At 40.4% G+C, this 21,166-nt stretch overlaps 1 protein-coding gene across 2 annotated transcripts; it reads right to left on the bottom strand.

Annotated features, from left to right (window-relative positions):
* Positions 1-926: 926 nt before the first annotated feature.
* On the bottom strand, positions 927-15,234 carry LOC131218776 (probable beta-1,4-xylosyltransferase IRX9H). 2 transcript variants are annotated; one of them, XM_058213561.1, is made up of 4 exons: positions 14,134-15,232; positions 3,068-3,317; positions 2,027-2,235; positions 927-1,344 (listed from the first exon to the last, which is right to left on the bottom strand). In XM_058213561.1, exons 1-3 carry the CDS (start codon positions 14,889-14,891, stop codon positions 2,062-2,064), a joined length of 1,182 nt encoding a protein of 393 aa, XP_058069544.1. In that variant the 5' UTR covers positions 14,892-15,232; the 3' UTR covers positions 927-1,344; positions 2,027-2,061. The 2 variants fall into 2 exon arrangements, with proteins under 2 accessions (XP_058069544.1, XP_058069546.1); XM_058213563.1 differs by lacking the exon at positions 927-1,344 and having other exon boundaries at positions 2,068-2,235; positions 3,049-3,317; positions 14,134-15,234.
* Between the last annotated feature and the right edge of the window lie 5,932 nt (positions 15,235-21,166).

Genomic DNA, 21,166 nt, shown 5'->3' with positions numbered 1-21,166 from the left:
AAAGAATATATTCCAAATAAACAAGTTCTTATGTCGAAGCAGTTGGAGCTAAAGTTCACCCATGTGATAACTTGAAAAGTATCAAGTGCATGTGACGTCTGCCTCACCACGAGATTGGTCAGCTCAGTACAATGGTCAATAGCATCTATATGCATGCGTCAAGTGGTCCACCCCCATATAATAGTTCAGATATTAATAAATAGAGAATCACAAGTCTGTTCCCCTCGAGTGCCTATTGTGAAGTTTTTATTTTTTAAAAAGGCAATGCTTGTAATGGACCAACCTATCAATCAATCGGTTTGGAGGTCATATACGCATGAAAGGTTAGAAGGTACATGCTGGCTGGACCTTAACCTATTGAGACCTCATTGGCCCCCAAAAAAAAGAAAAAAAAGAAAAAAAAGAAGAAAAGAAAAAGGTACGCATGGCCTTGATTTTTGATGGGCCCCACCATGATGCACATGTGAGATCCATTCCAACCATTAGATGTGTAATCCATGTTGGCCAGGAGCCAAAAAATCATGCAGACCTGAGGCCTGTTTGGACGCACTTCCTCTAGAGTAGGTTTATGAAAATGAAGGATTTTGAGTCTGCTTTGTTCGGTCGGTTGCCGAGTTGGCATTTTAGTGCTGATTTTGTCAAGCCGGAGATGGGATGGGGGTTTGCAAAGTGCATCCAAACGCTCAACATCACCTCCCGTTTGGATCAAAACGGTGTTCCAGCCTCAAACGCCCATTTGGAGGGTGTGCACCAATATTGCAGGTTCACAAGAATCGTACTGACACCATTTATTTCTGAAATGGGCCTCACAGAAGATAGCAACATGTTTGGCAGAGTTCCAGCTCACCAGAAAGAGATGCAAAAGAAATAAATGCAACAATGCCAAACACAATACAACACTGAAAATGAAAGAAACAAAAAGGAAGAAAAGAAAGAGCCAATGACTAGGGAAATGTACAATGAATCCATGCCAAACGACATGATTCACACCAAGTCATACAACACGAGGAAAATTGATGCTGAGAAAGCAACAGCTTCTTACATGACGTGGTCCCCCCCACCAACGTTATAGTGGGCGGTGAAGTTAAGCCGACAACTGGGACGCCATTTGGCATGCTTTGGAAGAGAAACCTGGAGGCCAGTTGAGCCTCCCTCCCCCTGCACAAACACAATCAAAATCCTTCTACACAGCTCTGATGAACGTTCATCTCCCGCAAAAGAATATCAGACGAGTTCAAAAAGATACAGTCCTCCCTCGCTTGTTGCTAGTGAAGGAAATGCTGCCGCTGCTGATCACCCATTGCAGGATGCAAAAGCCCACAATTGTATGATCTCATCAAAGAGCTGCCATGTACAAAATGTAAGAGCATGAGAATATGCGCACTGATTCAGTTTTCTATGGATTAAAAAAAAAGAAAAAGAAAAAAAAAAAGGTGACATTTAGAAATATATCAGTATCACAAGTAGCAGTTTTATTAAAACAACAAAGACAAACAAACAGATGGAACTCCAGTAAAAAGTGGATTTTGAAATCGTCATTTAATGGAACCCTCCAATACCAGCAATTATAATGCAGGGAGGTTCAGATGTAGGATTCGGAACATGTCCAGCCAACGACTCAGGTGATGTAGGCCATTGATCGGGAGGCCTGGGAGGCCCTTCTGTGTACAGGGGATGCAGTGCACACCCAAAGTCTCCCAGATTGGAAGATCCTAACCCCTTGATCTACTTATTTTTCCTTGAATGTGGATCATGGCGATATTTTATTATTAACCATCCATCTGTAGGTAAGTAGTCAAAGGGTGTCCACTTCCAATCTGGGAAATGTTTGTGGGAAACCTCCATCCTCAGACGTGCTGATGCAACCAGCTGCCTACATGATGTCCAATCAGAGACCAGATTGGCAGTCTGATCAGAAAGCCATGATCCACATGTACGGAGATGGAATTCTCAGCCTTGAAGAGTATGATGAGGATCAGCACACTATATCAAAACAAAACTCAAAGAGGCGTATCAAATTGCAAACCTTGCATTAGTGAGTATATGATGCAGTGGGACCCACTATCGCTTGAGAGGAATAACAACATCAAGGTTCTTCGGAAGTAGCCATCCCCTTGGATAAGCGAGAACGCGAACTTCCAAATGGAGGTGCCAATTCATGACCTTTGAACAGCCATGAGGTACAGCTTCCATTTGGCTTTCATCTTCAACTACCTGCTCCATAAATGTGGTCTCCTGCAAGATTGTAAAAGGCAGTACAAAAGATACAGGATTACATCCCAATTCAAAGCAACCACAATATAATGAAATGGCAACTCCATAAAAATTAAAAAGAAAAAAAGAAAAAAAGAAAAAGAAGAAGAAGAAGAAAGAAATGAACACACTAAAAAGATGTCAGAATCAGTAAAGGCACACTTCAGCATTTACAGAGAAACTGGTTCAAATTATGTGAAAATTGATATAGAGCAGTTCAAAGAGTACAAGGTCCTGAAACATCAAGATATGTTAGTCGTTCTGATCCACCGTTTTATACAGGTAGGGTCCATGGTTTATACATAGACAGTTGATACTAAAGGCTCCAGTGTGGATGGGAGACACCCTGAGAATATCTTGGATTTCAAGACTGTGACCGTCGATCCATGACCAACAATAGACAGGAAGTAGATACAGCAAAGGTCAAGAAAAGGTGCAAAAGATTGGATGGCTAGGATACCCAAATATGGAAGATTTATGGACCATCCCCATCCATGGTGGGGCTCATGTGGATCACTAACCCGCATGGGCATTGCTTGTACATACTGATGCATCAGGACCCTATAGTTCCTCATAAAATGTTCGACGCTGCCTCGTCAAGAAAAGTTGGGCCCCTTGTGGGCCCATAAAGCATAATAGTTTCACAACTCTTATAACTGCAATGAGCGTGGACATGCTCTTATTCAAAGAGCTACATAATTGCTTGCCCTGTCCAGAATCTTTTTGTATTTTTCAGGAATTCCCACAGGAACAGCATCCTAATTAAACTAAAAGGAGGTGGAATATGAAAAGAACCTAAAAGTATGATGCATACTTGAAACCCCTCCTTCACTGTGTCCAGCTGCCTAATCCGAAGTGGACTCAACCGGTGCCACCTCTTGGGGTCCCAGAGAATGGTGCTGTTGAATGCAAAGCCTGACATGTCGACATGAAATCTTCGAAGCCTCTTACTCTTTTCATTGGTGTGCCACCCAATTACCTGACTTCCGTTGCATACCGGGCCTTCTAGCACTGCCTTGTTTTTGCTTTGAGCCAGCATGGCGACAGGCCATGTACCGAAGCGTCTGCAATTCCAAAAGAAACAAATTAAGCTGCTGTTATTGATGCATACGTTGATTGTATCTGTGTTGAAGGGAATCAAGAGTGGACCCCACATGTCTCTAGATTCTTCCCGATGGTCTAGATTGCTGGCCCAACGGTCTGGATGGTCCAGATTGCTGGCCGATTGAACTGTGGGTTCCACAATTCCAATCAGGATCCAAGTTCAATATTAGACATTCTATTTCCGGCAGAAAATCTCGGCCAGATGTTAATTTTGGGAGAATTTATGCACATATACAGCCACAACTAATGGGTACAAATCTAGAATTCAATACATAAGTTTCAATTTCAGGAATTTCCTCAACATTTTAGAGTTCTATTTCTCTTTCAGGAGTCTTTAGCTGGTTGTTTATTTCCTCTTTATAGTCTTCATTTTTTTCCCGTCTCTTTTAGATGTGAGTCAAGATGTCAAGCTCTATAGATTCAGTATATGTCTAGACCTAGAAATGGTAGAGGTCAGATTTGTGAGAAATAAATGAAATTTATTTCAGGAATTTCCTCAACATTTTGGAGTTCTATTTCTCTTTCAGGAGTCTTTAGCTGGTTGTTTATTTCCTCTTTATAGTCTTCATTTTTTTCCCGTCTCTTTTAGATGTGAGTCAAGATGTCAAGCTCTACAGATTCAGTATATGTCTAGACCTAGAATAGTAGAGGTCAGATTTGTGAGAAATAAATGAAATTTTCTTGCATGTAGGTCTAAAAAAAGGGACATTTAGTCTCTATATACATAGTCATTGATTAACAAGTGACAAATGAATGCTTTTGTTTCTAGAAACTGAGAGGAGATTGTTCTCTTCTTGGTTCAATGCCTTGAAGACCATTGGTACCTTGCACCAGTTGGCTCGTGCTTCGGAGCTGCACTGGTCCTCTTGTATTTTAGGGGAGAAGTGGATCCACTGTGCTTTCGAACCTATGAATACTACCTGCGCGAACAAAGACTTAGCATGGTTTTAGAAGAGTTCCAAAATTTAAATCACGTCTCAGTTACAACTTAGGAGATTTGGCTAGAGGGGGAAGACTCCTATGATTGCCTGGACCCAAAGGTCTCAGTGCCAACCACTCTTTTCCATCCTGATCGAGTAATGAACCTGCGGGCTATAGCACTAACCACACCAGTCAAATGAAATGGTCATCAACCACCAAGGAGTCTCTATTGACTTCTTCAAATGGTAGCTGATTTCAACCAAAGGAGTTATCTTACCAAAAACAGGAGTGATACCCTGCCCTGGCAATGGTAGAGTGATTCTACCTATCTACCGCTGTTTCCTAATGTTGTTTATTTGAATCAGCTTCAGAGTCTAGTTGAAGACATTCAGATTCAGAGTTTTAGTGGGTAGATGACAGATTGCAACATCGACTTGCATAAGTTATTCTACGTTCCAATCCAGTTCACTCTTACAACTCAAGCTTCACATCTCATGACAAGGATACAAATGAAAAGAAAATAGAAGAGCTACGTTATATAGTGAAACCTTCTCCAGTAGCATTTCTAAAACACAGGCCACTTAAAGGCATCAGACCAAGATAAACGAAGACAGGAGATTATCAACCACCAACTTGAACAAATGAAATGAATGATTTCAGTTATCAGAAAGATGATGAAAAAAGTAACTGACACTGTGAACAAGCTAATGTATAACACAATGTTGACAATTTGCCAAGGCTTGCTTCTACAGAGGCCTGTGGACAAAGGGTTTGAAACTCAAAATTTGTTGGACTAGGTGGAGGTCTAAGTGAAGTCAACTTGATTGACTTAAAAAAAGCTCATAAGCAGTCTGACTCTTTAGTACCCAAATGACCTTCATAAGAACCGAGTATTTGTCAGAACATCAACTTTGTAAATTAATCATTCAAGGTTTTGCAGGCTCAAAAGGGCTACTACTAAACATAAATCAAAAGTTGAATCGACTTATACCCAACAAAAGTCAAAGTTAAATTGACTTAGAGACGACTTAGAGTAATAAAGTAATTCTCAAAACGTGATGCTGATAAATAGCAATGATAACAATCAACAAACCCACTTAAACAAAGGAATGTGCAGAAAAACAACATGCTCTTATGTAACTTTTTTCTTTTTTTCTTTTTTGAAAGATAACAGAAACTTTATTAAACAGCTCGCGAAAGCGAAAAAAGAATACAACCCAAGCATGCTAGCCTAAACATGAAGCGAAGCAGTTGGGATAGCTTTAACATTGACAGCCCAACTCGAAACCAAAACTTTACTTTCCTAATAACCTCATCAACACCCACTCTCTCATTCCTAGCATCCCAAATAGCCCAAATGACAGCCATGAAAGTTAGCCTCTACTTAGCTTTTTCAACCTTGCCAACTCCACACCCACATGGAGCCATCCACTGACTCAGGCATCACCCAAGCAGTATCAAAAAAAAAAAAAAAAAAAAGCTCCCACACTTTCCTAGAAAACAGGCAATGGACAAAAGGTAATCGATCGACTCTGCATCTTCCATAAACACAAGGTATATGTTGGGGAGGATAAGAGATCCCCTCTGTAGATTATCTGCAGTGAAGACCCTCTTCTGGCCCACAAGCCTGGCAAAAACCACCACCCGAGGAGGAGCTCCATAGAAACAGTGTTGATAGGGATGCTGCAAAACAGGGGCTTGATGCACAAAGTAATTAACCTGAAGAACGAGCTGACAGAGAAATTACCAGAGGGATGTACCGACTAAAGTAGTGAATCTTTCTTGAGGAGTAATATCCTTCAAATGTGGTAACTCTAAATAGTATGATTGAAATGTGTTGTGGTTTATGGAGCAAGAAGAAGAATCTACACGTGGGGTGTATAGATTTGGAGAAAGCATATGATGGAGTACCAAGGGAGGTCTTGTGGTAAGTGATGAGGGAAGGGGTTCTAGGAGGATATATCGACATCATTAAAGACATATCTGAGAAGTAGGGCCTGTGGTGAGATTGATAAGTTCCCAATAGCAATGGGTCTTCATTAAGGGTTGTCATTAAGCCCCTAACTTGGTGAGTTTTCTTTGGTGTGTGTGTGTGTGTGTGTGTGTGTGTGTGTACACAGATGACATGGCATTGATCAATGAGACTAGGGCCAAATGCTAAATCAGATATTTGGAGGAAGGGTCTAGACTCTACTTGGCTTAAATATTAGACGAACCAATGCGGAGTATTTGGAATGCAACTCAAGTAGGAAAGATTATAGAGGTGAAGCCTTAGTTGAAGGCAGTAAGGGACTTACAGCTTAATCCAAACATGATAACCTGTAAGTGACTTTCATCTGTAAGTCACAACTTAAAGAACTTACAGGCATCCAAACAATTTGAATCCGACATAATTAAAGCTGGGTGAATGAGGTGTAGATGTGTCTCTAGAGTGTCCGTGTGATAGCCGCATGCCTATGGAGCTTAAGGAAAACATCTATTAAATGGTCATTTGACCAGCAATGCTGCATGCAATAGAGTTTCGTAGTTAGAAGGCAACATGAGTGGAGGTTGAGTGTTGTAGAGATGGATGAAATGTCTTTGTTCGAGATGGGCCAAGAATGTGGACAAAACAACTACACTCAAACACTTTTGGTGGAAGAGTAAATAGCGACACATGAGGTTGCAGAACTTGTAATGGGTTGTTACCCTTGAGTACATCAGTCAGAGTCCGATTAATTAAATAATCTGCGAGAAGAATAGATTCATCCCAATGTGCTTTTGGTACTGACATGCCTATCAATAACAATTGGGTAACGTCTAGTAAGTGCCAATTTTTGCATTTAACCACTCCATTTTGTTGCGGTGTATAAGGGTACGAGGTTTGGAATTCTATGCCGTGATATATAAAATATTTTAGTAAATCATGATGTAAATATTCACGGGAATTGTCAAACCTAAAGATCTTAATTTTGGTATTGTATTGGGTAGAAACCATTTGATGAAAGATCTTTACAATTGATGGGACTATATCATGACTTTTTAAAGATAAATCCATGTATATCAGGAGAAGTCATCAATAAATGATAGCAAATATTTGAAACCAATATACAGAAACTAGCGGAGCTAGGGCCCATACATATGAGTGAATTATAAGAGTAAATAGAGACGCATGAGATTGCAGAACTCGTAATGGGTAGTTATCCTTGAGCACATCAGTCGGAATCCGATTAATTATGTAAGTTGCAAGAAGAATAGCTTCATCCCAATATGCTTTTGGTACTGACATGCTTGTCAATAACAATCAGGTAAACTTTAGTAAGTGCCGATTTTTTGTGTTTTGCCACTCCACTTTGTTGTCGTATATAAGGGTACGAGGTTTGAAATTCTATGCCATGATTTACAAAATATTTTAGTAAATCATGGTGTAAATATTCTTGTCAGACCTAAAGATTTTAATTTTGGTATTGTATTGGGTAGAAATCATTTTATGAAAGATCTTTATAACTGATGGGACTTTATCACGACTTTTTGAAAGATAAATCCATGTATATCAGGAGAAATCATCAATAAATAATAAAAAAATATTTGAAACCAAATATAGAAACTAATGGAGCAGGGCATCATACATCTAAGTGAATAAGTTGAAATGGATTAAATGTCTTTGTGTTATTTAAGGGAAAAGTGGTTCAACAATGGTTGGAAAACTGACAAGTTTCACATTGTAAACTATCACTTTTATTAAACTTTCCCATAAATAAAAGACAATGATTGCAAAGGTAAATGACCTAACAGGTGTGCCCTAAGGTCACCCGATTTTTATTCCCAATGATAGAAGCGGAAATATAAGCAGAACTAGATTATTTTCTGTTTAGAAGGTAAAGTCCATTATCTTCACAACCACCAGCAATCATCTTCTTTGTTGTCAGATCCTAGATAACATAATGAGATGGATAAAAAAGAAACTAAATAATTTAGTTGTTTAGTTAAGGAGCTTACAGGAAGAAAATTAGCTGAAAATGAGGAACATGGACTGCAGAAGATATGGACAAGGAATCAAAATTACTAGAGATAGGGAAGTAGGAAGTATAACCATCGGTCGTACCAGTCATGTGATCAAATGCCCCTGAATTGATCATCTAAGATGTCTGAAAAATTGGTCAACAACGGAGATGGAGACTTGGAGAGCTGCCACTTGTTGTTAAAGCTCACTTATAGTTTTGTCCCTTGGGTCTGAAGCACTATTGCCGGAAGTTTCATTAGTGGTGCTCATATTAACAAATGACTTTGCTTTGACCTCCTTTGGATGAAGATGAGGATGAAGAACCCAATAATATTCCTTCAAATATCATCTTTTTCCACAGTGTGTGCATCCCAATTTGTCTTTGTCCACATTTCCACGCCCGGTTCCTTGTCCCTTTGTAGTTTTAGATTATGTAGTTAGGGTTGAACATTCTAGAAGTATGGCAGGAGAGATTTAAACCATGCCCACCAAACCTTAATTAATTGATGAAAACCTTCTATCTTCAGCCAAGAGATTTCAAATCTGAATGGCTTCAGGCCCCAATTTTGGTTGTCGACTTCGAGAATCACCGGGCTGTGATCTAACGTTGGTTTCAGGAGTATACTCTGCGATGCAAGAGGGAACATTTCAAGCCACTCAGTCAAAACCAAAAATTCGTCCAACTTGGAAATGATCGGGTTCACTCGCCTGTTAGACCACGTAAATTTGGATCCTAGCAGAGGGAGATCCACTAATTCCTGGTAGTCGATTCAAGTTGAGAAGGAGCGCATACCAGCAGTGACCTTTCCTCCGTGGGACCTCTCTTCAGCGTATCGCATGATGTTGAAGTCTCCACCAATACACCAAGGTCCACTGAAATTATGCCTCATTGCGTTCAATTCCTCCCAGCAATCACATTAGGGTTCAAAATCCAAACGAAGACCAGCAAGAAATTTAAAGATTCGCAGTTGTCTTATTTGTTTAAGTTGGCAAAATATTCCTCTACGGTTCCATCACCTTATTCGAGATTATTGATCTTGGTATGAAGTTGATAAAGGTGGGCCAAGTCTTCTTGATGGGAGTACATCTTTGGCTACTTAATTCCAAATATCATTTGCAGTTTTCAAGAGATAGATCACGACTAATATTGAGTTTCATTGAACTTCGCAACCAAGACATCACAAACCAGTTCTCACTCTCTCATTCATCATAGGTGGGATCATCCTGCTTGGGTTGTTTCTTAGCTCTTGTAATGTATCCTACTCTCTTTTGTGCTACAATATACATTCAGACCGCTTGGGACCACTCCAAGTAACTTGTGCCATCTAGTTTTACTATAGTTATAGAAAGACTAGAGCTGTCCATAGGTCTAGATGGGATATGGGCTTGTTTGTTTTCTCCCATTTAATAAAAAGTGACAACAAATAAGGAAGAATAATAAGTAGAAATCACTTCTCAACATCTAATGGAGGTCTTAGGGGCTGGATGTGGTTTGAACTGCGAATCGGATTCCTATAGGTAGTCCACAGGGCACTTCTAGCGAAATCCAATAGCCCTAGACGAGTTGGGAGGAGTTTCTAGCGAGGTCCAACGGCCCTATAGGAGTTTCCAGCAAGGTTCAACATCTTTGGAGGAGATTTCGGCCAGTTTCGGCAGCCCTGTAGGGGTTTCCGGCGAGTTCTGACAACTTTGGAGACATTTCCGATGAGGTAAAACAGTGCTAGAAGGGTTTCTGGTGAAGTCTGGCACCTCTGGAGAGGTCCTGATGTTGTTACGATGACGAAAAATGGATTTGGAGAGGTTTCCGGCAGCTGATGATGCAGGAACAACAACAGTTGAGATCCGACGCCAGAATATGAATCTGAAACAGTTTCCAGAGACTGATGATGCAGGACCAACCATAGATGAGATATGGCGCCAGAAATCAGCCCTAACTTGATTTCCAGCGAGATCTTGGGGACACTGGAACGTTTCCTGTGCAGGTTCGGCGCCAAAATCTAGATCAAAGAAGATTTCCGGCAAGAACCAATGCTTGTCAAGACCTTTCTGGTGAGTGCTGCTTCCAGAAAAAAACTTCTGGTAGAAGAAATCCTACCAAAGAAGACAATAGACTGCTACAATCACATCTGTACGATGGTGATGGAAAACTCATTTCACTTTCACCATCTTAATGAGAGAGAAAATAAAATCTAATCATTTTTATTTTTTTTTAAAGATTAAGGACTTGCTGCAGAGAATTGGAAGAAGAAAGAAGAAGAAAGATTTGGAAGAAGAAGGCTTAAAAATTGGATCAGAGTTTGCTCTGATACCATGAAAGGCTGGAGGGAAAAAGAGTATAGAACGAGAAGACAAAAAGAGTAGGATGTTCTCGGTACCATCCTCTCTTCCTTATTTCTTAATTTATTGATAATTAAATTACAATCCTGATTACAATTGGAGTCTAAAAGAGACTATCAAGATGAGGAAAAACAAGGTATAGAGACAAATGAATTAGGAAACATAAAGCCTAATCCTACCAAACTTAATCCTATACATATGGTACACTGAGGATGTATGCACACTGACAACTTTGACGGAAAATTTTGCCAATAAGGTCATCCGAAGAAGCCTAGTAATTCTGCAATGAGATAAATGGAGAGTATATAGAGACAGTTTGGTCAATCATGTTCAACAAAGATTGTCTCCACTCTCCGATGATGAGGGGAACATTGTCATGGGCTGAAGGGTCATGTGTAACAAAGGATAGAGAAGGCTCTAGTAGTGAGGGGAACATTGATTTTTTTTCAAGGCAAATAATTTTATTAAGAAAGGCTGAGAGGCCAAAGAATAACACACACAACAATGAAAAAGGAAGAAACAAGGGAAAGAAACACCGTCGAAATCAGGAATCCCAATCCCAAGATAACAAAATAGCCCTCATAAGCACATCAAAAGGAGCCCTGCTCCAATTTTGGAAACAACGATTGTTCAACTCACCCCAAATGGACCAAAGACCAGCAAGCAGGGCTAGCCTCCATCTCGAACGACCTCTTTTGTCAGGTCCACCACCATGCCAGGCCCTCCCCGGTCTGTGGCATCACCCACAAAACCAAAAGGAAAGACGAGGCCATCCCACAAATCTCACTACAGTGAATGAAGAGATGATTCACCGACTCCACATCTTCCATGCACAAGAGGCAGATGTTTGGGAGCACCATAGATCTCTTTTGCAAATTGTCTATGGTCAACACCCTATTTTGCTGACAACCAAGCAAAAGTGGCGGCCTTGGGAGGAGCATCATATGCCAGACCAGACCCATGTGATTGCAGCTCGCACTATAATGCCGGACCGAAGAAGCAACGCACTGAGAAGGCTCCTAATTTGTCTCTAAGCCATACCAACATATCTCTCACACCCAGAGAGGGATAAAAGCATTGCAGCCGGCTAAGGAGTTGCTCCAAGTCATCAACTTCAGAATTTGAGAGATTATGCCTACAAGGCGGAAGCCAAACACCGCCCTCGACCTGTGATTTGGGTTGAAGGGCCTTAAAAGAGGAAGAGATGAAGCCTTGAAAGGACTTGGATCAAGGGGGTGTGAAGGGATATGATATGAAGGCTTGTTCACATACCAAGGATGACACCTTAGATTGGATTGATTGATAAAACAGGATTCAGCTGATGCTAGATTACAGGGACAAGATTACAACAATGATTAACCTTGTTTTAGCTTAGCCAATATGTAGCATTAGTATATGATTAAAAAGAAATCTATAGACAGGTAGGCGTCAAAGGTAGGAGAATCTTCTAATCACATTAGATAGGTAGGTAGATACAACAATTTCTCTTTGAAGGCTGTCAAAGCATACGGAAGAAATTTGATCTATGCTCACTCATTGATCTCTCATTTTGCCAAACAACTGATACTCATAGGGAAGCAAATGGGAGGGAAATACTCTTTTAAAGGAGAGTTTATTATGATCAAAATTTTCTTTTAGGCACTTAATTATCATTTTTGTATCACACATCTCATATCTAGACTAATTTTCTCTTCTTCCTTTTTTTTTTTCAATAAAATTTCTTTGAAAGGACAGAAATGCTTCTAAAGGTTGTCTGAAATGCACTCCTCCAAGTCTACAAACTCAAACAAGCAGAGATGTTTACATTAGCAATAAATCAAATACTCATATAACTGCAAGACATGCCAACGTGAAGGATATTTTGCAAGGAGTTTATGATGCGTTACCACACAAAGACACTAGACACCGCAAGCATAGGCTGTTTCGCTCATTGCAACACCCATAAGAAGGTGGAAATGGATGAGGGGTCAAATAAACCCCCTCAAGAAACACTTACTCCAAATGTTTTGGATCAACAGCAGGGAGAAAAATCTTCTTCCCTAAAAGTTTTCTTGGACTTCGAAAATATTCTTTTTTTATTTCTTTCTTCTATTGTTGCTCCAGGATTACTGTATCAGATTCCTTGAGGGCAAGTTGAGCTTCCATTGGTTTTTTATGAGAGACCAAAGATGATTACTTTGGAACTTTCTTTGTTTCTTTCTTTTTTTTTTAATCTTTTTTTCTTTTCTTCTTCTCCTTCTTCTTCTTCTTCTTCTTCTTCTTCTTTTTTTAATGAGCGCGATTGATTACCTTGGAGCTAAAGTAAATTAAACTTTTTTCCTCATTTGCATGATTTATTTTTCTTTTCTAAGGGTACTTTCATATTATTATAAGCTGAAAAGGTTAACACATCAACTTCTTAAAAAATATTCACAACCCTATTCTAGACTTAATTAAACTTTTTTCATTTGCATGAATGTAAGCTCCTGGTGAGTAGAGAGACGCGCTCCTTTTCAACTTTATGCTTCGAAAGTTGAAGATGCTGAACGAAAAAACTATGTCATTGTCATCTTGCATTCCATCTTTGATCCCTAGACATGTTTTATATGGGAACTCTATGAGTGGCCTACATAATAGCTTAATTCAGAGAGAAGATATTGAGATATCTTGTTTCTTGGAAGATCTAGCTGACCAGCAAGGGATGGCCGTAATTAGGTGAAGTTCACTATTTTCGGCTGCATAACAGGGAAGGGAAAAGGATTAGCTGATTTCACTTTGGACTAGAAGTAGAGTTATAAACAGGAGCATGGTGACGATTAGAAGCAAGTGGAGGAAGATGTAAGCTGTCTATTTGAGTTCTTGTAATGAGGTCATTGACAATTTTAGAACCCTATACGCCTCTTCCAAAAAAAATAGTAACTTTTTTTTTGGCTACTTTCCTTTTTCTTTTTTTGCAAATTATTTTGTGGGTCATCAACATGGGCCCAGGTACCTGGATCACAGGTCACTTTTGTACGTGGTATACACGGTATGCCACTTCTTCCAATATGTAGTACACAAGGGATAGGATCATCTATGTCACTCCAATACATACATTGTGTATTCCATGTAGCTTTTATAGATGAGCTCATATCGCACTCTATATAAGAAATGATGAATGTTATTAACTAATTAAGACATTACATTCCCAATATGATTATCGTTATATTATAAATAAATAAGTAAATTTATAAATATCTACATTGTCAATATAACTTCACATTAACTTAACCAATAGGAAGAATATAGAGCCATAATTTCGTGTTGCTAAAAACAGCAATTTGAACCGCAAATGACCCATAATCCGGATGTCTTGATCTGGAAAGGAAAATGTGGGGGGTTTCATGCTTTAGGTGGCTTTGCATGGGCCCCACTTGAAATTGGACAACAACAATCTACTCAACCAAGCATTTTATAACATGCTGTGATGACAATATTGCAGTGCAGTAAAACCGACTCAAAGATGTAATGTTTACTAGAAACAAGAAAAGCACTGATAAGGCAGAGAATTCGAATACCTGATATCTCGCATTTGTTCGAAGAGCTCCAAAGAATAGATGTTGTCATCATCGGCGAAGTAGACAACCCCATCAAGATGATGCAATTCAATATGCTCGAGGGCAGCATTCCTCTGGTGGATCCCTCTATCCTTCACATCCGTGAAATTCTTCTTAGACACGAGGTGCCGATACACGACACCTGTCCCCCTCAGTATCTCAGCAGTCTCCGGTGATGCGGAATTCATCTCCACCACAATCCACAGAAGAGGAGGTGGCACCAGCCGCAGCGTCTGCCCCAATCTATTCAGATAATAAGCCTGCAGCGCACGATTGTATGTCGGGGTCACAACAATCAACGGAGTCCGCTGCTCAAACTCCTCGTCCGTCTCTCGCCTCGTCTCCAGCTCTACCGATATGATCCGATCCGGACGTACGGCCTCGATCGCCCGGTGGTGAGGCGGCCGGACCTCGAACGTGTACTCGTCTCGGCTGTGGTGGAGATCGGCAACATCGTCGCGAACGTCCGAGAAGGGGGCGAAGCCAAGCAAGAACCCGAGCATGAAGCAGAGCAAGAACCGGTGGAATGACCGCTTCCCCGTCAGGAAGCGGCGGAATCCGACGACGATCAGAGCAAGACGCGGCGAATTCGACTGCGGAGAAGACAGGATCTTGTGGGACAACGGAGACGACGATCCCGAGATCGAGAACGGATCTAAACCGTTGATGTAGGGTCGGTCATGGTAGGCGGGGGATTGAGTCCGCCGGATCGACGCCATGGATCGGATCCGAATTTTAAAACCCTAGATCGGCAAAGAATTCTTGGGGTTTTGCAGAATCTGACGGCTGAGAATGAATCTGGAATGAGAGATCAAGAGATCTAGCATAAGAGAGGAGGCCGTGCGAACGCGGATGAGATGAAGAGGAGGGATTAAAAGCAGGGGATTGGAGGAAGATAGTCAGAGTTGGAGAGGAATCGGTGGTGAGTCGGGACCGATTCCGAGCGAGTTGGAAGAATCGGAAGCTGAGAGAGCGATTGTTCGACTGTCGGAGCTTCGCCGACGCTTCTTTTCATCTTTTCCCTTTCCGTTTCATATTTTCAGGAATAATATACTTATGGTACGCAATGCGCGTATTTTAGAGAGTCACAGTTTAAGCTAGTTTTCATTTTTAACAAATGGGACCCACCGTTCTCTAATCCGGACCCTTGATCCATCGACCCCAGAGTATACGGATAATTTAGAAGAACTAAACTTTTAGATTTCAGAGCCGATCTTTTGGGTGTTTTTCAGTTGAATCTGGCGTTGTTGTTTTGTATTCTTAACCGTACATTTTAGGTAATAATTTGATAGATTTTGATCCTTCCATCGAGGATATTTTTTCAGAATTATCTATCTATGATTATAATCAACAGACAGACAGTCTGGATTATTGAACCATGGCTCTCATTTAACAGAATTGAAAACACGTGCACACAAAAACGTGTGTCTCGTATCGTTAATCTTTTCGGTAGAAAAACTTTGACACTCTGCCAGCATGTGGTTGCTGATACGCAGGAACTTAAAGATATGTACATTTGGTAAACATGTCAAAAGCAGACCGTCCATCTTGTGGGACCAAACTTGGATGAATGTTACATTAATCTTTACACTATCTTGGTTTTCTAAATGGTATATTAATTGACAAAAAATGGACGGCTAAAATAATCAACAGACTAAGTTCAATACGCAAATGCGAATTAGTAAAAAAATTAGGATCGTTCGATTAAAATATCTCTATATTGTGATCGGAGCAACATAGATTACGCTGTTTGGACGGTTTGATTTGATTTGATTGTCCCACGTCTACAATTTTCACGTGCCTGCATATGGACCATCACTCTCTCGCAGAGTACCAGATAAACTCCCGTCTTTAATGGCCCGGGCGGTTTCGGTTCGTCGCGGTGAACAATTGCTTCCTTGCGAACATGGTCGGTCATCCGGATCATGGCTCTAGTAGTGCGGACCCCACGGTAGAAGTACTGCCAGCATGGCAGCATGTCATTGGTCCGTCTGTTTCGATATACAGGCCGTTCAAGTATCGTCCTCCAAAATCAGGATCTTAGTTCCAAGTCCTCGAATCTCAGCAACCGGGGCCCATCGATCGATAATCCAGACCACAGATCTGATACTTACAATGGATCGACCATGCCCCAAATAACATCTCCAATGGAACAATCCTGACCTTTCAATTTATGGCTTACATATATAGGGTTAAAGAGAGAAATCCAGCGGTCCATATTATCCTGACCACGTGTATGGTTGCGATGAGTCGCGGTTAAGCATCAGCATTTTGGATGCGACGAACCACGAAAGACGTGCCTTCGTTAGAACGTGGATTGAGAAAAAGCGTCAAAGGTTTCGGTGAAGTTCTAGCTAGATTACCCAAATACCCCTGGATTTCTTGCTTATTACTGCAAGCGTGGCGTGCGCGCCCTCATTTACTGCTCTTGCACGTATGCACATTTGTCCACATAACAAACTCCGTCGCGTGACATTGAGGATATTCGTCGCAGAAAAAATGAAAATTTCCATTACTAAAAGGATCCCATCCGTTCAAAGAATCCCAAAAACCACGAATTTTGTTTTTTTATTCATTGTAAATATTCAGATTATGTATGATAATGGTTAATATGGATGTGTGGTTCATATTTAATATTCACATATAAACAATTAATAACCAAATAAAAGAAATATAATAATAAAAATAATAAATAGTACTAATTTTGATATTATTAATGGTCCAGATCTCTCATATTTTTGAAATTATGATAAATCTGTCGCGAAGAAAAATACGAATCTTACTTCAACGCGTCTTTTTATCGAATGGACAACGATGTCTTTATTGCTTTAAGTTTGGTGCAGCAGGAAATACTCGTTGCATTCCTGTTCCAAGTTGACACGTGGAATTCATTGCGTATCAGCGGTGATTTGCCAGTTTGACATCTCACGACGCTCCGACTACGTGCACCCGCGGGAGTACTCTTTGAAGTGTGCACCTTCTACTCTAACCTTATTAATAAATGCCACATTGAAAGATCCTGTCCGTTCATCAAATGTAAACAATATCAATTATTTATATTTACGTTATTTAATTTAAATAATATGCTAAAATGGAATTTCAAAATTTTCGACCAATGGTTTGTATTTAAGATGCATATATTTTGCAGAAATGGGCGGTGTGGTCTGATTTATGCGCAAGGGAATTACATACGTGGGACCCACCTTATGAGAAACTTCATTCTTGAGATTTGACACGTGCGCTCCCAAGTACATAAGCACGTGTACTTACAAACTTCTCTCCCGCCTGTGCTTATGGTTTTTTTTAGTAATATGCTAGAGTGGAAAAACCTGGTCCTCAGTACAAATTTGAGGAGAAATTTTTTATACTCTGGCAGAGTGTGATGGATGATACGCAGGCACTGAGAATTTAGTTGGAAGTTGCATACGTGGAATATAAATATTTCATATAAGCTGTCAAAATTATGGGTTTTAATTTGGAAGTATTAGAACTACAAAATTACGGTTATCTCATTATGTGAATATCCGATTGGTTGACATTTGTTGAACGGTTAAAATGAAAACTTTCCAAGGTCCAATTTCAACAAATAACTGTCCACACGATTCTTCAACCAATCTTATTTTGGCACCATGACCTAGTTACCACTGAGTTAGACAATTTAGTCGGTTCATCCTGAGTTTTTGAATGCCACGTGTACATTTCTGAGTGCATGCGTATGAATCATCATGCGCTGCCTGAGTATCATAAACTGCCCAAAAAACATAAGGGGGCGGATTGACTCTGACCTGGGCACATATATTCCTGTACCCAGGCTTGTGTGGGGTCCACAGATTTCCGTGACAAATCCACTCCGTCCATCTGTTTTGAAAGACAACAATTGGACTTGGTTTTAAAAATAAAGCAGATTCAAAAGTCATGTGGACCATACCACATGAAAAAGTAGGAAATGAACGCCTGGAGATGACAGAAGTTTTGTATCGGGATGATATTTGTTCCTACAGTTTATCTGAGTGGTAATGACCCCATGAACGGTTTGGATGGCATATCAATATCATGATCAGATCCAGAAAGTTTTCAACGGTGAAAGTTTATGTTCCCACCGTTTCGTTGGTATGGCCTACCTGTATTTTAGATCTGCCTGATTTTTAGCATACTGTCCTATTGTGCCCTTTTAAAACAGATGGAGAGAGTGGATTTGTCACGGATATCTCTGTTGGGCCCACACAGGGTCACAGGCAACCCGCTTAGGCAAGCCGGAAACGGATTGGCTACTCCCCCTGCCATCAGCCTGATGGTCGGTGCTCTGTGGGACCAACCATGGTGTATGTGTTTCATCCATTCGGTCCATATATTTTTATAGACCATTTTATAGTATGACACCAAAAATTAGATATATCCCAATCTTAAGCGGACCACATTACATAAAACAGTGTTGAATGAACGTACACCATTAAAAACTTTTTGGGGGCCATAAAAGTTTTGGATCAAGCTGATATTGGTTTTTTACCCTTCATCTGGGTCTTTATGACCTAATCAACAGATTGGATGTCAAATAAACAGTACAGTGGGCCTTAAGAGGATTTTAATGGTGGATATCCAATCATTATTTTTTTCCTGTGGTGTGGTCCACCTGAGATTTATATACCACTATTTTTCAGTATCAAGCCCTAAAATGATCTGTAAAAATGGATGAACGGAATGGATGAAACACATACATCATAGTGGGGCCCAAAGATCACCGACGACCAACCACCGGGATGGTGGCAGGGGAAGTAGCCAACCCGTCTCCCAGTGAGAAGGGTTTCGTACAGATGGGCCCAACTGTTCATATGGCGGGACCAACCGTTTGTTTGGTGGGCCGCAGTGGATAGGAGTGCTGCAAAGGTCACCCCCGGCACGTGCGCGGGATAACCCTATCCATCAACTTATTGGCCCGGAAATAGATTTACATTATAGTTATTAATGCACGTCCATCTGTTGGCTATTTACTGCAAGGGCCACCAGATGGACGGTTCGGATCACTAAATGATAGGCCCCACGCATGTCCAAGCCTTACAAAAATGGAAATCATGTGGTACTCCGGCAGTGCATGACGCTAGGTACGCTGTTACTCAAAAAAATACTTGCATAACAGAAAATGACTAATCATGGAGGCCACTTCACACTCTCAAATTTAAGTTGGTTGAAAATTTCTAACCGCTGATTCGTGGACTCTTGACCGTTGGATAGTTTTCATTCCAAAACGTCCGAAGGATGTCCTTCCGTTCATACTTGGATATCAAATTATCTTGAATTTCAGTAATTTGTAAGTGCATGCGTGTCATTTATAACGCTTTTTCAGAGTAACAAGGTATTCCCTTACCAATCAATCATATGTGAGAAATTTTAGAAATAAATATATATGTGGACGCGGATTGCGTCATGGGCCCGCTCGTCTCTGGTCTGTGCTCCCGTGACGTATCCGTTTATCCAGGCTGTCCATTCTTTGCGTTTAATGCAACTGGCATTTAATACTATTTAATGCACCTAAGTTGATCATTTGGTGTAATCGTTGGATCTACGTCGTTTTTGTGTCCATGCCTTAGAATGATTGTGCTCATGCATTTAAATAATATGAGAAAAGGAATGGTCGGCTTGGATAAACAGCCCACCCACAGAATTGCTCGTTCGGGCTAGAGGGGGTAGGACGCCATGCGCGACCTATGTATACATGGGAATAGTACGGTCGACCTTATGGGAAGTCATCATGGGAACTTTCCATGAGCACGAGCCACGCCGTCGTGATGTGTGTCAACTATTTGTTGGAAAATAATTTTTAGATACACTCAAAATAAAAAAATAAAATAAATTTCATTTTACTAGGCCGAATCACGTAAAATGATACGTAGTTCTTAAAGCGTGATTCACCCTCTTATCAATTGTTGATAGGTTATATGCGAATTGCTTTCAGTATAAGACAAACCTGTCTCGATCCAGCGTGCAGCAATCACGATGGGTCTATTATGAAACAGTTTAACATAGTAGATTTGTTCTGGTAGAATCAGATAGTGGAAATGTTCACAGTATTCTAAAGAGGAGATCTAGAGTGTATCTGATGGGAGAGATGGTGTTAAGATGATGATTTTGGACCAGAATGGTCCAGTTTATATAGGCATTAGGTAGTGGACCGTTGTTAGGTGGCTATCAATGATTTAGAATGTTTAAAAAACGCTTCTAACCGTTGACCATTAATTTCATACCCTTTTGGTCGTCGGATCATAAGATCTGACCGTTGGATCATCAAGTCCTGTCTGTTTTCGGACCGTTGTGGCTTTCAAGGCAACTAGCTGTTTTCAGTTGCCTATAAAGCTCTGTCCATTTCAGACCCACCGCACCTAGGTTCTTACCACGTATAAAGTGTAAAGTGCGCCAACTAGCGCCACTACAGTCATACTACCCATGCCCTCGCCCACGCCCATGCCCGAGCCCAAGCGCGTACATGCGTGCGTAGCACTGGAACATGCAACCCGAGCATCTCCATCTCCAAAATATCCAAGTAAGAATACTCCCCACAATTCCACATATAAACTCCAAAAAGTTTTTTACCATTTCCAATGTAGGACTAAAAACACACACCGCACTTTTGAATTTTGAAATCCCAAAATATCATTTTGGTAGCGAAATCTCGAAATCTCGAAATTTTGAATATTTTTTAAAACCCACAAATTTCAACAATATTAACATTGTGCATTTAATGGGTTCCCTTTAGGTCACCGGATATCTCGAAAATCATCTGTATATGGAGCTTAGGTGGGCCATACTGTAACATCCTCGATTTTCACTGTTTTGGATTTTCAAAAATTCTTGAATTTTTTTTTTAATTAACTTATAACATCACTTAATGATCATTAGCACTCAATGATAGTTTATACAAGAGTGTACCAGTAAAGAACCGCACTAGTCTGATTAATCAGCCGTAGAAAGCCAATGAATCCGCCCAATCACTTGAACATCA

This window comes from Magnolia sinica, chromosome 11, assembly GCF_029962835.1.
Source record: "Magnolia sinica isolate HGM2019 chromosome 11, MsV1, whole genome shotgun sequence".
Classification (NCBI taxonomy): Eukaryota; Viridiplantae; Streptophyta; class Magnoliopsida; order Magnoliales; family Magnoliaceae; genus Magnolia; species Magnolia sinica.
This window is presented reverse-complemented; position numbering and strand designations above follow the sequence as displayed.

Bases quoted from the DNA above. Each gene is read 5' to 3' on its own strand.
- LOC131218776 (XM_058213561.1), bottom strand. From the start codon at position 14,891: ATGGCGTCGATCCGGCGGACTCAATCCCCCGCCTACCATGACCGACCC. The intron at 3,318-14,133 runs GTATTCGAATTC...TTGGAATTGCAG, and splicing joins GAACAAATGCGAGATATCAG to ACGCTTCGGTACATGGCCTG. The intron at 2,236-3,067 runs GTATGCATCATA...ACAATCTTGCAG, and splicing joins CAGTGAAGGAGGGGTTTCAA to GAGACCACATTTATGGAGCA.